This window comes from Erinaceus europaeus, chromosome 19, assembly GCF_950295315.1.
Source record: "Erinaceus europaeus chromosome 19, mEriEur2.1, whole genome shotgun sequence".
NCBI classification, from domain to species: Eukaryota; Metazoa; Chordata; class Mammalia; order Eulipotyphla; family Erinaceidae; genus Erinaceus; species Erinaceus europaeus.
In genome coordinates, this window is record NC_080180.1 from 178,918 (window position 1) to 192,259 (window position 13,342).

The 13,342-nt window shown below is 53.6% G+C and overlaps 1 protein-coding gene across 1 annotated transcript; it reads right to left on the reverse strand.

The window, feature by feature from the left end:
* Positions 1-11,694: 11,694 nt before the first annotated feature.
* YOD1 (YOD1 deubiquitinase) lies at positions 11,695-13,288 on the reverse strand. Its single transcript, XM_060179173.1, has 2 exons — positions 12,999-13,288; positions 11,695-12,380 (listed from the first exon to the last, which is right to left on the reverse strand). Exons 1-2 carry the CDS (start codon positions 13,273-13,275, stop codon positions 11,704-11,706), a joined length of 954 nt encoding a protein of 317 aa, XP_060035156.1. The 5' UTR covers positions 13,276-13,288; the 3' UTR covers positions 11,695-11,703.
* Positions 13,289-13,342: the final 54 nt, after the last annotated feature.

The following is a 13,342-nucleotide window of genomic DNA, read 5'->3' on the forward strand; positions in this document are numbered from 1 at the left end:
GGGAAGCCGGCAGGACTGGGGTTAAGTGTGTCCTAGGGCCCCACCCTTTTTATCTTTCCAAACTGGGCTCAGCACTAAGAGATGCCCCACCTCCACCCCAGGCCTTATCATACAGCCCAGTTCTGAAGCCCCGTTTCACTCTCTTGGTCTCAAATATTTCTGGCTTACCTGTAAACATTTTCTGCCCTAAAAGGCCCCGTCTTGCAAAGGTGGCTGTGTGGCCTCGTGGGAGAGACAAGCACACCAGTGTGGGTCCCTGGTTCCTGGGCAGTGGCGCTGGGGATGTCAAAGCACTGGTGGGGATGCTCAGTGGTGCAGTCTCTACAAGGAACGGCATAGAGATCCTTTACTTAAAAACAGTGGCCGGGGGGCTGCTGGGCCCGTGCACTGCCCTGCCATGTGCATTACCCAGGTTCAAGTCCAGCCCCCACTTGAAGGAAGCTTTGATGTTGTGATCTCTTTATCTATCTTTAAAAAATCAGTCACCTAAAAACAGTGTTCTGGGAGGTGACTCAGCAGTGGAACAGGAGACTTGCTTGCATGAGAGTTCAATTCCCCACACCACATATACCAGAGTGGTATTCTGGTTCTCTCCTTGGTAAATAAATCCTTCCTTAGGTTTTTCTTTTTTTTTTTTTTTGCCTCCTCCAGGGTCATTGCTGGATTTCGGTGCCTGCACTATGAATCCACTGCTCCTGGAGGCCATTTTTCCCATTTTTGTCGCCCTTGTGGCTGCCCTTCTTATTGCTGTCCTTGTTGGACAGGACAGAGAGAAACTGAGAGAAGGGGAGCACGATCCCCAGCATCACATGTGCCAGAGTGGTGCCCTGCTTCTCTGTTCTCCTCTCTCTCTTAAATATATTAATAAGTCATAATCTATATGAGCATATAAGTTCTATATATCATGTACATATATACTTAATATATAACTTTATGTTAATACGTAACTAATAAAGACATGTCAACATGTGTTCATGCCACTTGTGCCAGGGTAACAAACACGTCATCCTCGGCTCCCGGTCCTGTGAGCAGGGCTGGGTGCACACAGCTGGGCCCACCTGAGAGGCCGTGCTGGAGAGCAGCTGGCCAGCCCAACCAGGGTACAGGCTGGCTTCCCGGGGAGTCGCCACTCCTGTGTGATGTCACAATACTGACAGGGCGGGAAGGACAGCTCCACGGCGGGGCGCACCCAGCCCCAGCAGCCAGCTCTCGGTGTGCTGGGAGGTGGGTGGCCAGGAGCACTGGCCTCGGAGCAGTGGAGAGGGGACACAGCTCTGCAGGCTGTGACAGGGCAGGGCTCTGGGGAGTAACCAGCTGGCCCTCCCTCGGGGAGAACAGGGTCACGGATAAAGCCTGTCTCCCCTGCTCCCTCCCCTCAGACGTGGAGTGACTCAGATGCAGACATGTAGCCAAGCTCCCGGCATGGAACAGCCGACCCCAGGAGGAGTCTGTAGCGTGACGCCTCACACCCCTCCCAAGCACCCCCCACACCCCCCAGCTACATAAAACCACCACCACGTCTGGTACTTTTGTTTCTCCGGGTCTGGAGATGTTTTTCCTTGATGTCCCTTTGCTTTGCTTTCTTTCTTTGACTGAGTCTAAAAGGTCTCGGGAGCCCTGGGGTTGGGGACAGAGAGGACTCCCCAGCCAGAGGTGGCTGACCCAGGAGGGTGTGTGCATTCTTCTGCGATGAACGTGCCTGACCTCTCCGTGCTGTGTGCTGTTACCTGCTCCTTCAGTCCCAGCTGAGCTCACAGAGTCTTGTCAGCTGGCCCAAGAGGTACCCAGCATCCCATACAGATGCCCCACCACCCACCCACCCACACACACACACAGGTACACAGTCACACCCACACACCCACACAAGTACACAGTCACACAGGTACACAGTCACACACACACAGAGGTACACAGTCACACAGGTACACAGTCACACACACAGGTACACAGTCACACACACACACACACACACACACATACAGGTACACAGTCATACACACAGAGGTACAGTCACACAGGTACACAGTCACACACACAGAGGTATACAGTCACACAGGTACATAGTCACACACAGGTACACAGACACACATACACACAGATGTAGTCACACACACAGGTACACAGTCACACATACACAGAGGTACAGTCACACACACAGGTACACAGTCACACACACACACATACAGGTACACAGTCTCACACACACACACAGGTACACAGTCTCACACACACACACAGGTACACAGTCACACACACACATACAGGTACACAATCTCACACACACACAGGTACACAGTCACACACACATACAGGTACACAGTCTCACATACACAGGTACACAGTCACACACACACACACACATACAGGTTCTCACACACACACACAGGTACACAGTCACACACACAGGTACAGTCACACACAGTCACACACACACAGGTACACAGTCACACACACAGGTACACAGTCTCACATACACACACAGGTACACAGTCACACACACACATACAGGTACACAGTGTCACACACACACACACACACAGGTACACAGTCACACACACAGGTACAGTCACACACACACAGTCACAGGCCAATCTTCCTCTTCCAGCCTCTTACACAGTTAAGCTGGAAGTAAATAGTACTAGGTGGCACTGGCTGTTCACTCAAAGCTGCATCCTCCCTTCCTTTTCTTTACAAAAATGATTTGTTAGTCCATGGTGGGGGGGTGTGTGATCAGAGCATGATGCTGGGGACTGAGGTCAGGACCTCACGTGCCTGAGAGACTGATGCTTTCTTTATCTCCTGCGCCACCTGCTGGGATGCCGTATCTTCATTTTCATCTCTAAAAGGACACAGAAGCCACTTTGAACAAGGGCCAGCACCCTGGTGTCCAGTCTGTTCTAGTGCCAAGTCTGCGCCTACTGCTGAGCCGGGGAAGGGACAGTGTTCTTCCTTGGGCAGAGGTGAGAGCAGGCTGTGGGGAGGACAGGCAGGGGGGCGCTCAGCTGGGGGTGTGCGCATCTGGCCAGTTCTCCTCAAGCCGTCTAGACACCGGGGAACTGGAAGGTAAGATGAAAACATCAGACAGATGACCAAAGCCTCACCGGTGTGCACCCGCATTAAGCCTGAAAGAATCAGATGGCACTGAAGGGTGGAATGAAGTTGATTCTGATGGAGGAATTTGAAAGTCACTTCATCAAGAAACTGTTCCTGTAAATAGTCCTTTTCTTAAAAAATCACTTATTGGATAGAGACAGAGAGAGACTGAGAGGGGAGGAGGAGATAGAGAAGAAGAGAGACAGGGGACTGGGCACCTGGCTGAGTGCACGGGTTACAGTGCGCAAGGTCCCAGGTTCAAGCCCCCTGGTGCCCACCTGCAGGGAGAAAGCTTCATGAGCGGTGAAGCAGGGCTGCAGGGGTCTCTCTGTCTCTCTTCCTCTCTGTCTTCCCCTCCCCTCTCAATTTCTGGCTGTCTTTATCCAATAAATAAATAAATAAATTTAAAAAAAAAAAAAAAGACAGAAAGACACCTGCAGCCCTATTTGTCCACTCATGAGGCTTCCGCCCTGCAGGTGGGGACCAGGGGCTTGAACCTGGATCCTTGTGCAAAGTAATGTGTACACTTAACCAGGTGTGCCACCACCTGGCCCCTAAGTTCATTCTTTTGTTTTTCATAAAGCTGGTAAAAGCTGCGTGTTGCTCTTGGAAGCTGCAGGTACTGACTCAGGGTCCAGCTCTCAGTCCAGCCTTCTGATGTCATGCTTCTACCTGAGTCATGGGAACTTTGAAGCCCAGCCACGTTTCCCATTATAGTCATGCATCTTTCTTAAAACCCTTCAGGAATTAGGATCTTTGCTTGTCACTATGGATATCCAAACTGTTTAATAAATATGAAGGTGACCAGACTTCACGGCAGCACTCAGCACTCAGAGAACCAGGGGCCACTTGCAGACAGCACGCGGCTGTCCAGGCGGCTCCTGTCAGCTCTAAGCCTGTCCGATGCAGTTCATTTCACACTCCGATTTCACACTTCTTGGACCACTCTTCATAGGATTTGTATGTCTGCTGTAATCAATCATTCTCTTGCCTTTTTTTTTCATTTTTTTTACCGGAGCCCTGCTCAGCTTTCACTTATGGTGGTTCGGGGATTGAACCTGGGACTTCAGAACCTAAGGCATGAGAGTCCCTTTGCATAGCCATTATGCAGCCTCTCCCCCACCCTGTTCTCTTCTTTTTATGGTTTTTCTCTAGTTCACTGATGCAAAATCTCATCGTGGATGTGTGTGTTTCTACTTCTGTAGTCTTTTTCTCTAAGTTCCCGTGTGTGTTTCTATCTCTGGATTCATTGTGTGAGAGAAGAGAACAGGACACCAAGTGCAGTGTCAGGGACTGAACCTGCGGACCCACACCCATGCCAGGCACTCCGCCCACTGAGCCATGTCCAGGACTGCGCTTTTGCTTTTCTCTAGTGTCTTCAGATGTCTACTGACGTACGAACGTGGCGCCAGAGTTGGCGAAGTTCCCTCTCCTGGACGGACTGGCGGCTGGTCCGTTTTATTCACTCTAGGGCCATCTGGTCGAGCAGTCTGTGTTTTCAGCGTCTTTGGTCCTTTTGGTGAGTCTAGTTGGAATCCCCTGAGAAAATACAAGAAGAATGTTCGTGACTTTGAAAGTCAGCAGGTGCTGGCTGAGCGGTTGCTGTAGCTGTCTCCGCTGCTGCAGGCGCCGTGTCCCTGCCCGTCCGTCCTCAGCCTCCTGCTTCTGCCCTCTTTGAGCCACTCTCCACAGAGCAGGTAGAATGTTAGGAAAACACGGAGAAACACACATCTGATTCTCTTCAAGGACTTCCCAATGATCTCAGGGTACCTTATGGTCTGCTGGACTCAGGAACACTGCTTAGCAAAGGAAACCATGGCGGGGGAGGTGGCTGAGCCGGCAGAGCACAGGACCTGCAGACGTGGAGGCAGCCTCACCTCCACACAGACTGCAGAGGGACTTCGGGTTCACTCGCAAGGGATCTGTGTCAGGCTGGTTTTGCAGCACCAGGGTCTGTGTCTGCATAGCTCCACTACTCCCAGGTCCACATTTCCTTCTTTCATTTCAGATAAAGGCAGGCGGAAACCACAGCACTGGAGCCGCCTCTGGTGCCGCGGGATTCCCATGTGGTATCAGAGTTCAGATCCACGTCTCGGAGTATGGCAACGCATGCGCTCAAGGCCCGAGAGAAGTAATCCAACCCAGTAAAATTCCACAGAGCTGTATCAAGCCCACTGCAGTCACAGTAGGGCACTTAAAATTGTATCGAGTTCTGGCCCTAGGAATGGGTGGTTTAAGGGAGCAATCTACTTCACAGTGTGCAAGGTGACGTGTCCTATGACAAAGCAGTTTCTGTCTGATTCAGGGTAGTTTCTGACAGACACATCGAGGCAAAGACTTTCAGGTGCTTAGTGCCTCTTCTGCAGTCCTGCGGAACTCTTGCTGCCGACCCTGACCCTCCCTCCCTCCCTCCCTCCCTCCACTGTTAATCACTTGCCGCACACCTGGTCGTTCCCAAGACTGTGTGTGATTTTGCTAGTTGTGTCTGGATTCTCCTAAGACGCGTTCCTGAGCACTTGGGTTGAAAGCCGAACCAGTGAACTCAGACGTGTGTTAACACTGTTCTGAAGCAGTGACGGATCTGAAAACATGCCAGTATGTTTAGCATTCCGATCACTTCCTCTGGCAACATTCCTGTCCCAGAGGCTGCCGCCTAAGGACCCACCCAAGGCCGGGGCCAAGTGAGCACACGCACTACAGGCTGGGAGCTCAAAAACCAGAGAATCTGCATTTCTGGCAAGATTGCAGAGCAAGTATTAGGTAGGGGACAGATCTGTTCAGCGAGCAGCAGCCCATGACAAGACTCCTGACACTTATTCTTAATATTTATTTTGGGAGGTAGGGAGACGTTGAGGGAAAGGAGAGACACCAGCATCACCTCTTGAGAAGCTTCCTCCCTGCAGCTGGGGGCCAGGGGCTTGAACCCAGGACTTTGCACACTTGTCATGTGTGCGCTCAAGCAGGTGTGTCACCACCCGGGTCCTCCTACACTTGTTTCCGAGGTCCAGCTTCCGTTGGGCTCACGCTGACTGCCCAAAGGCTATTTTGCTTAGATTATGATTCCATACCCAGAATTTTTATGCTTACAATGAGGAACTCACTCAATTGCCTCAGAGAGCCTAAGTGGACAATTTCTAGCACACCAGCATTGTTTCAAATAAACACTCATTGCGTTGTCTGAAGCCTTATTTTGATGCACGAGTCAACCCATCGTCTGTTCTTGTGCAGGACCTCACCACCCAGATATATATTAATCTTTATTGGAGACAGCTCGAAATCGGGAGGAAATGGGGTGAATAGAGAGAGGTCAACTAGAGCCCCTGCTTCGCCACTCACAAAGCTTTCCTCCTGCAAGTAGGGACCGGGGACTCGAGCCCAGGTCCTTGCACACTATAACCAGTGCACTCAACTAGGCGCACCACCACCCAGCCCCCCCCCAGACTGACTTCTCCAGTGCCTGAGCTCCTCCTGCTGCCATGCCTCTGCCCTGTGGTGCTGGGGCTGGAGCCTGGGCCAGGCTATGCTCCATCTAATGTTGTCTCCATAGCCCACGTCTGAGCATATGCATGTAACTTACATGTAGTAACTGTTCACTGGCCCACTGTCCTCACCCCAAAATAAGCTCAGACAACAAAACAGTATTTCCACTTCATTTATTCTTCCAAAACAAGTCACTTCATACAGCATTCTGGCATTTCAGCCTCACACCTCATAAACAAACCAGTGCTTCCTACTGGCAATGGCCAGAGCGCCAAGTCGACAGAATCACAGTAGTCTGGCCCCAGTGGAGGCAGCAGTGCATTGACTGGGGGGAGGGGGAGCATTTGTAGAATGTGACATTGTTCACTTCCACTAAGACGATTCACTTACACAAGGACAGCTTTTTTGTTCCCTATTTTTTTTTTTTCAAGTCATATTCCAAGACTCTCAGTTCTCCTGTCTCCGGTTTCCATCTACTTTAGGGATCTCCACTCTGCCACACTGATCTAGCAGTACTGGCATGACCCCTTCTGACAGGCTGTACAGTTCTCCTACGTTCTAAGCTGAATTCAGTATTTCTTTAAAGGGGAAAACAAACTCTCTCTGCTAAGGAGAGTCTAGTTCCTGTAAACAGCTTGAATCCTGAATGGCACCAAGGCAAACTTGAAAACTGCAGAGAAAGGTATGTTGGTCCTTTCAGATGATGGACAGGCAACAACTAACTACAGAGCTTCACCAGTTAAGAAGTCAGGCTCGTGTAATCTTAGCAGACATGCTAAGCATTTTTCTTAGGTTAACCTGTTTATCTACACCTTGGCCAAACTCTACCTTCATACATTTCTAAATGAGGGCTTAGATTTTTTAAGACCTAGTATCAAAAAGCAGCTTGGTAAAAGACTGGTTTTGGTGACAAGCTTTCACTGACAGTCCCGCAGCATTCTACAGACAGGCAGGGTGGCTGAGCTGACGGGAAGGCATTGCTGGAAAATGTCCACAAATGTCCACCAGGGCTTTGTCGAAGTGGTACATCCCCCCCACCCCCACCCCTGCCACCGGTGTGAAACAGCGCGGCAAGGGCGCCCGCTCTTCTTCACATGCTCTTGAACCAAGGCCTAGCTCAGCACCCACAATACGGTGCAATAACCTCTTCGACGTGCTCAAAGCACTGTAAAGAAAAGGGGCTAATTTTTGGAGGAGGAAAAGATCCTTCCCACACAGAAAAGTTCTGTATCGAGTTGGGTGGAATGTACCAGCATTCTCAGTAAGAAAATGCCTAAGCCAGCCAGTGCACAGGCTAATCATTCATGCCTATTTTTCCACTCTAGATCGAGAATGACGGTGCTCGTATGTGACACTGTTAACAAGGTTAACTCCCTGCAAATAACTTTGCGTGTCAGAAAGTATTAAGAATCTAGTTTAGAAGTTGCTGTCGTCACCTTTGTCCGACAAGAATAGATTTGAACACTGCAGCGTACATGAATGATAAAGAACCAATGGCATCACAGAAATAACATTTTGAGTATCTGAGCACAGAGTTCTGCTCCTAATAGAGACTGAAAGAGCCTTCTTGTCATCAAAGCACCATTGAATGTTTTACCATTGACGGTAAATGATTAAGCGGATCGTTAGCAGCTCAAGAGTCAACATTTTAATTAAGATCCCCCAGAGGGTTAACATGTAAACTTTCAATTCAGATGTTTTTAAAGTGCTGCAAATAATAACTCATGTGTCTCAACACAAGGAAGAACTTAAGTCTTGGTGTAAGTTTAGGAAGGCCATCATTCTTTTAAGAAGAAGAACAACAATAATAATAATAAAATCACTCCACTGCTATTCTTGCATCCTCTCCATTTGAATTTTTCCACGGACATAGCAAACAATGTCTACCCTAGGGCAACCTGCAATATCCACAGTTTAGTGCCTACAAGGATAAAAAGAATAAGCTAGACAGCTGGCCAGGCGTGCCCCTTAGGTGTACCGGAGAAGGGCGATTCACCTGCCCACAGTTCTGCTGGAACCTGGGCTCCGTGGACCCACCTAGAATCAGGGGGATGTTAGCTTTGCCAACAGGGTCAAGCTGACCTGTAGCCAAACTGGCAAATGGGCCAGGCTACTTTCTACCTAGGGAAGCCGCTCACTAAAAGATGGTATAGTAGTACATGGCTCTCACCTCACAGTCCTCAAGGACGCTAGCTCTGAAGTCACTCAACGGAGAAGTGATCTTCACAGTGCTTCACCTGATCTTTAAAAGAGGAAGGAACCCTCGGAGGGTGAAAGGTGAGAAAGCACAGTCTTCACTTATTCTACTACTACTGTAAACGTCTTGGTTTTTTCTTTCGCTTACCCACTTTTAACTTTTTAATATTTATTTTCCCTTTCATTGCCCTTGTTGTTTTTCATTGTGATTAGCTATCATTGTCATTGATGATGTCATTGTTAGATAGGACAGAGAGAAATGGAGAGAGATGGGGAAGACAGAGAGGGGGAAAGATAGACACCTGCTTCACCGCTTGTGAAGCGACCCCCCTGCAGGGGGGGAGCCGGGGGCTCGAACCGGGATCCTCACGCGGGTCCTTGCGCTTTGCCGCGTGCGCTTCGCGCCACTGCGCTACCTCCCGACTCCCAAAGGTCTTTGTTTTTATAGTTTAAAAGCAGTCTCTATGGCAGTCAAAAACAACAGGAGTTTTGTTTTGCTCAAGTGCAAATTTAACACAAGTGTTTCTTTTATGCCACTGAAGGCACTAAATTAATAGATTTCCAAGATTCAACAACAGAATTTGTACACATTGATCATTTCAAGAGTTCATAAGCACAGTAAATTTATCATCTAAAATTCTGAGGCTTATAAGCATGAGCTTAGAATAAGCACACATTTAGATTTTTAAATCTCACTGATTAATGCAAATAGTCTGCCGACAGTTCCTCATCCTGAATTTTCCACGATCAAATCACTAGTGCTGGATTTCAGCAGTCACTGTCGAGAGCTGACTGTCAGTGCTCAACAGCATGTGGACGGCCTAGACCACAGGCAGCAGAGTAAAGTGAGGTCCCCTGGAAAAACACTGCAGGTTTGCAGTTAGGACCGGAAGCCTAAACACGCAACCAAAATCACTTGGAGTGAGCAGGTCGACTTGATAGAAGACCAGGCTTCATTTCTTTGCTTGTGTTGGCGTCTCTTGCCCAGTAAGTGCCACCACGCTCTCCGGGGGCACCCGGAGGGTCTGCTCCCAAGGGGCGTGAAGCAGCACAGCAGGCACTTCAGGAACAAGGCAGCGTCGGTGTCCCCGGACGGACGCCACCCAGCAGCACACTCCAGGTCTGACACGTTCTGGGCAAAGTAAACATCTAAGGACTACTTAAACTATGCAGGCCCAAGAGATTTCCAGCACTTGTACTCACCAAGATGGCCAAGTGACAGGTATTGCAGGCCCACAAGCGCTTGCTCTCTTAAGTAAGGCTCAGTAAAACAGAAAACTCACACTCTGTAGACTGACAATTAATACTCAGAATGCCTGAAGCAGTCATTCACACAGAAGGTGCCCCAAGTCACCCGACAACACCAAGCTCGCTTTACGAACTGCTCTCCAGAGGTACATTCCCTTAAATGCCTGACGTGCTGCTTCACTCTACACGGCCACCTCTGCTACGGCAAAGCGTCCGAACACGAGCCAGGCAATGCTAGGAGAGACCCGAGTGCTTTCAAGTATGCCAGTGGTTTTCTGAGTAAGATATGAGATCAGGGATGGGGAGACTGCATAGTGGTAATGCAGAAAGAACACTTTCAAGCCCGAAGCTCTGAGGTCCCAGGTTCAAGCCCTGGTGCCCCCACAAGCCAGAGCTGAGCAGGGCTCTAGTGATAAAAGTTAAGAAATAAAGGTCACATTTCACCACGGTAAGCCTCTTCACAATGTGTGAGAAAACACGTAGTAAGTTATGATTTAGCATCCCTGATCTTCAGAAGACTTGAGAAAAGAGGTAGAAAACTTTCATCTGGAAGATACTGTAGCAAAGCTAGGTTTGGAGGGTGTGCTTTGAGTAGCAATGGCTACACATCTAAGATTAGCAAGAAGCAGAATAAGGCAAGGATTGAAAAAGGTCTTGTAAGTGAAAGAAATGCATTCAACATTATCCCAATTGCGGTTTTTTAAAAATTCAAAAGTCAAAGTCAAAGACGATGGGTAAGCAAAATGCTAACTTGCAGAAACGCACGCTTATCCAAAAGGGTGCGAGGGAGGAAACGGCCAGCAGGAAGACAACTCTCAGCAAGCAGATCATCTCACAGAACCCACCGAAGCAGGGCAAGATGCCGCCCGGTGAAGCCTTTGCCCAGAGGCTGGAAAAGGAATTTGAATAAAAAGCAGAGGAACCAAAATCCTTCCACACAAACCTGTGTGTGCTGGGGGTGGGGGGCCGGGAACAGAAATCAAGCACTCACATTCCAATTTAAAAAACAAAGAACCCGCTTAGCTTTTAAACTGTATCCCCAGTGACAGAAACGAGCGGCGTTGGAACGGTCATCTGTGAAAGCTTCAAGCAGCAGCCCGGGCACCTTCCCCCTCACGCACTCCACTTTTACGAGTCGGGAATTCCGAGCGGGACACTATCCGCTCCTGCTTTCAGGTGATTCCTTCTCCACAGGACTAGACTCATCCCTGCAGCAGGTCGATCACCTTACACTTAAGCCAAGCACACGCCGGTAAGGCCTAGCCAACGGCAGCGTAACGGCGGTTCCCACCATTCTGAGAATCTTCATCGAGGAGTCAGTCAATAACTTAGAGACAATTCAACTCGGAGATTTTGCAAGGACCCGGAAAACTGAAGGCGCCCTGGCTTCCGTCCTCGGCCCGGCCGGGACCTCGCGCAGGGCCGCGCCGGGCTCCTCTTGCGGCCAGCTGCTGTCTCCCCGCACAAAGCGGACCTGCCTCTGTAAACTTGCACACTAGCTTTAATCTTAAGGAGGGACTCGGCGGCGGCGACTTGGCTGGCGGGGCGGGCGGGGTGTTCCGGCACACCGCCCCTGGTCTAGTCCTAGCTGACCGGCCGCGGCCTCCCGGAGGTGTGAGGTAGCAGGGTCCGCAGGGTCCGCAGGGTCCCGGCCCGGCCCGGCCCGGCCCCGCACGGCAGGCCGGCTCACACCTCCCCGAAGTTGGCGTGTCCCGTTTCCCGGGCGTGCTCCCCGGCCTCCGCCTGCCCGGTCAGCCCCTTCTGGCACACCATGCAGCGCAGCGCCAAGCGGTTCACGTCGGTGAACTGCCTCCGGCTGCGGGCCGCCTCGGCCAGCTCCAGCGCCTGCACCAGGACCACGTCGTCGCTGGACGGGAAGATGGTGAGCGGGGGCGCGTCGGGGTCGGGGTCGGGCGGGTCGCGCTGCAGCGGGTCGTAGTGGACGCCGTCGTAGAGCAGCAGCACGCGCCGCGGGTAGCCCGCGTCCTCGCCGAAGCGGTCGATGCGCACCGTCTGCGTGTCCACCACGCAGATCTCGCACTGGTAGAACTTGGACAGGATGGAGATCTCGATGGCGCCGCCCCACGTGTCGTCCCTGCGGATCCAGTCGCAGTAGTCGCGGTTGCTCCTGCCCAGCACGGCCTCGCTGTAGCGCTCGGGGTCGCCGGCCACGATGCGCGCGATGAGGCGCCGCATGTCGGGCGCGCAGGCCGGCTCCAGCACGCCGCCCTCCACCACGTAGTGCACGCTGGTGAACAGGCACGAGTTGTCGGCCGGGACGGCCGTCCTGCGGAGCGCGGGCGGCGCGGGGGGCGCGGGGGGCGCGGGCCGGGCCGGCTCCTCCTCCACGATCAGCATGTCGCCTGCGGACGGCGGGCGGGCGGGCGGGCGGGCGGTCGCGGCGGGCTGGCGCCCCGGAGGGAGGGCAGCTCCTCCCGCCGCCACCCCGGGTCGCCCCCACCGTCCCGGCCCCCGGCCCCGTGTCCCTCCCGGCCCCGTCCCCCGCCCGGTGTCCCCCCGAGCCCGGCCCCGGCCCCGACCCCCGCCCGGTGTCCCTCCGACCCCGACCCCGTCCCCCGCCCGGTGTCCCCCCCAACCCCGTCCCCCGCCCCGTGTCCCTCCCGGCCCTGACACCGACCCCCGCCCGGTGTCCCCCCCGGCCCCGGCCCCCGCCCCGTGTCCCTCCGACCCCGACCCCGTCCCCCGCCCGGTGTCCCCCCCAACCCCGTCCCCCGCCCCATGTCCCTCCCGGCCCCGTCCCCCGGCCCCCGCCCCATGTCCCCCCCGGCCCCGTCCACCGCCCCGTGTCCCCCCCGGCCCCGACCCCGTCCCCGTGTCCCCCCCGGCCCCGTCCCCCGCCCCGTGTCCCCCCCGGCCCCGTCCCCCGCCCCGTGTCCCCCCCGGCCCCGTCCCCCGCCCCGTGTCCCCCCCGGCCCCGGCCCCGGCCCCGGCCCCGTCCCCCGGCCCCGCCCCCGCCTCACCCGACTGCAGCGGCAGCTCGGCCAGCGCGGTGTCGCCGTCGCTCAGGTCCAGGCTCTCGGGCGGGTAGCCGGCGAGGATGCGCTGCGCGGCCGGGGCGATGCCGGTGACGGCGGCGATCTGGCCCTGCAGCTCCCGCAGCCGCGTGCCGCCCGACAGGCCCTGCAGGACGTGGGTGCCGTCCTTGGCCTTGCACCGCAGCCGCCACATGCCGCCCGCCCCGCTCGCCGCCCGCCGCCCGCCGCCCCCGAGGTGGCCGCCCTTGGCCGCGCCAAACATCGCGAGAGCCGCGCTGAGCGCTCGCCACGTCGCGGCCGGGCTCTTAAAGGGGCCGCGTCCGCCGCCC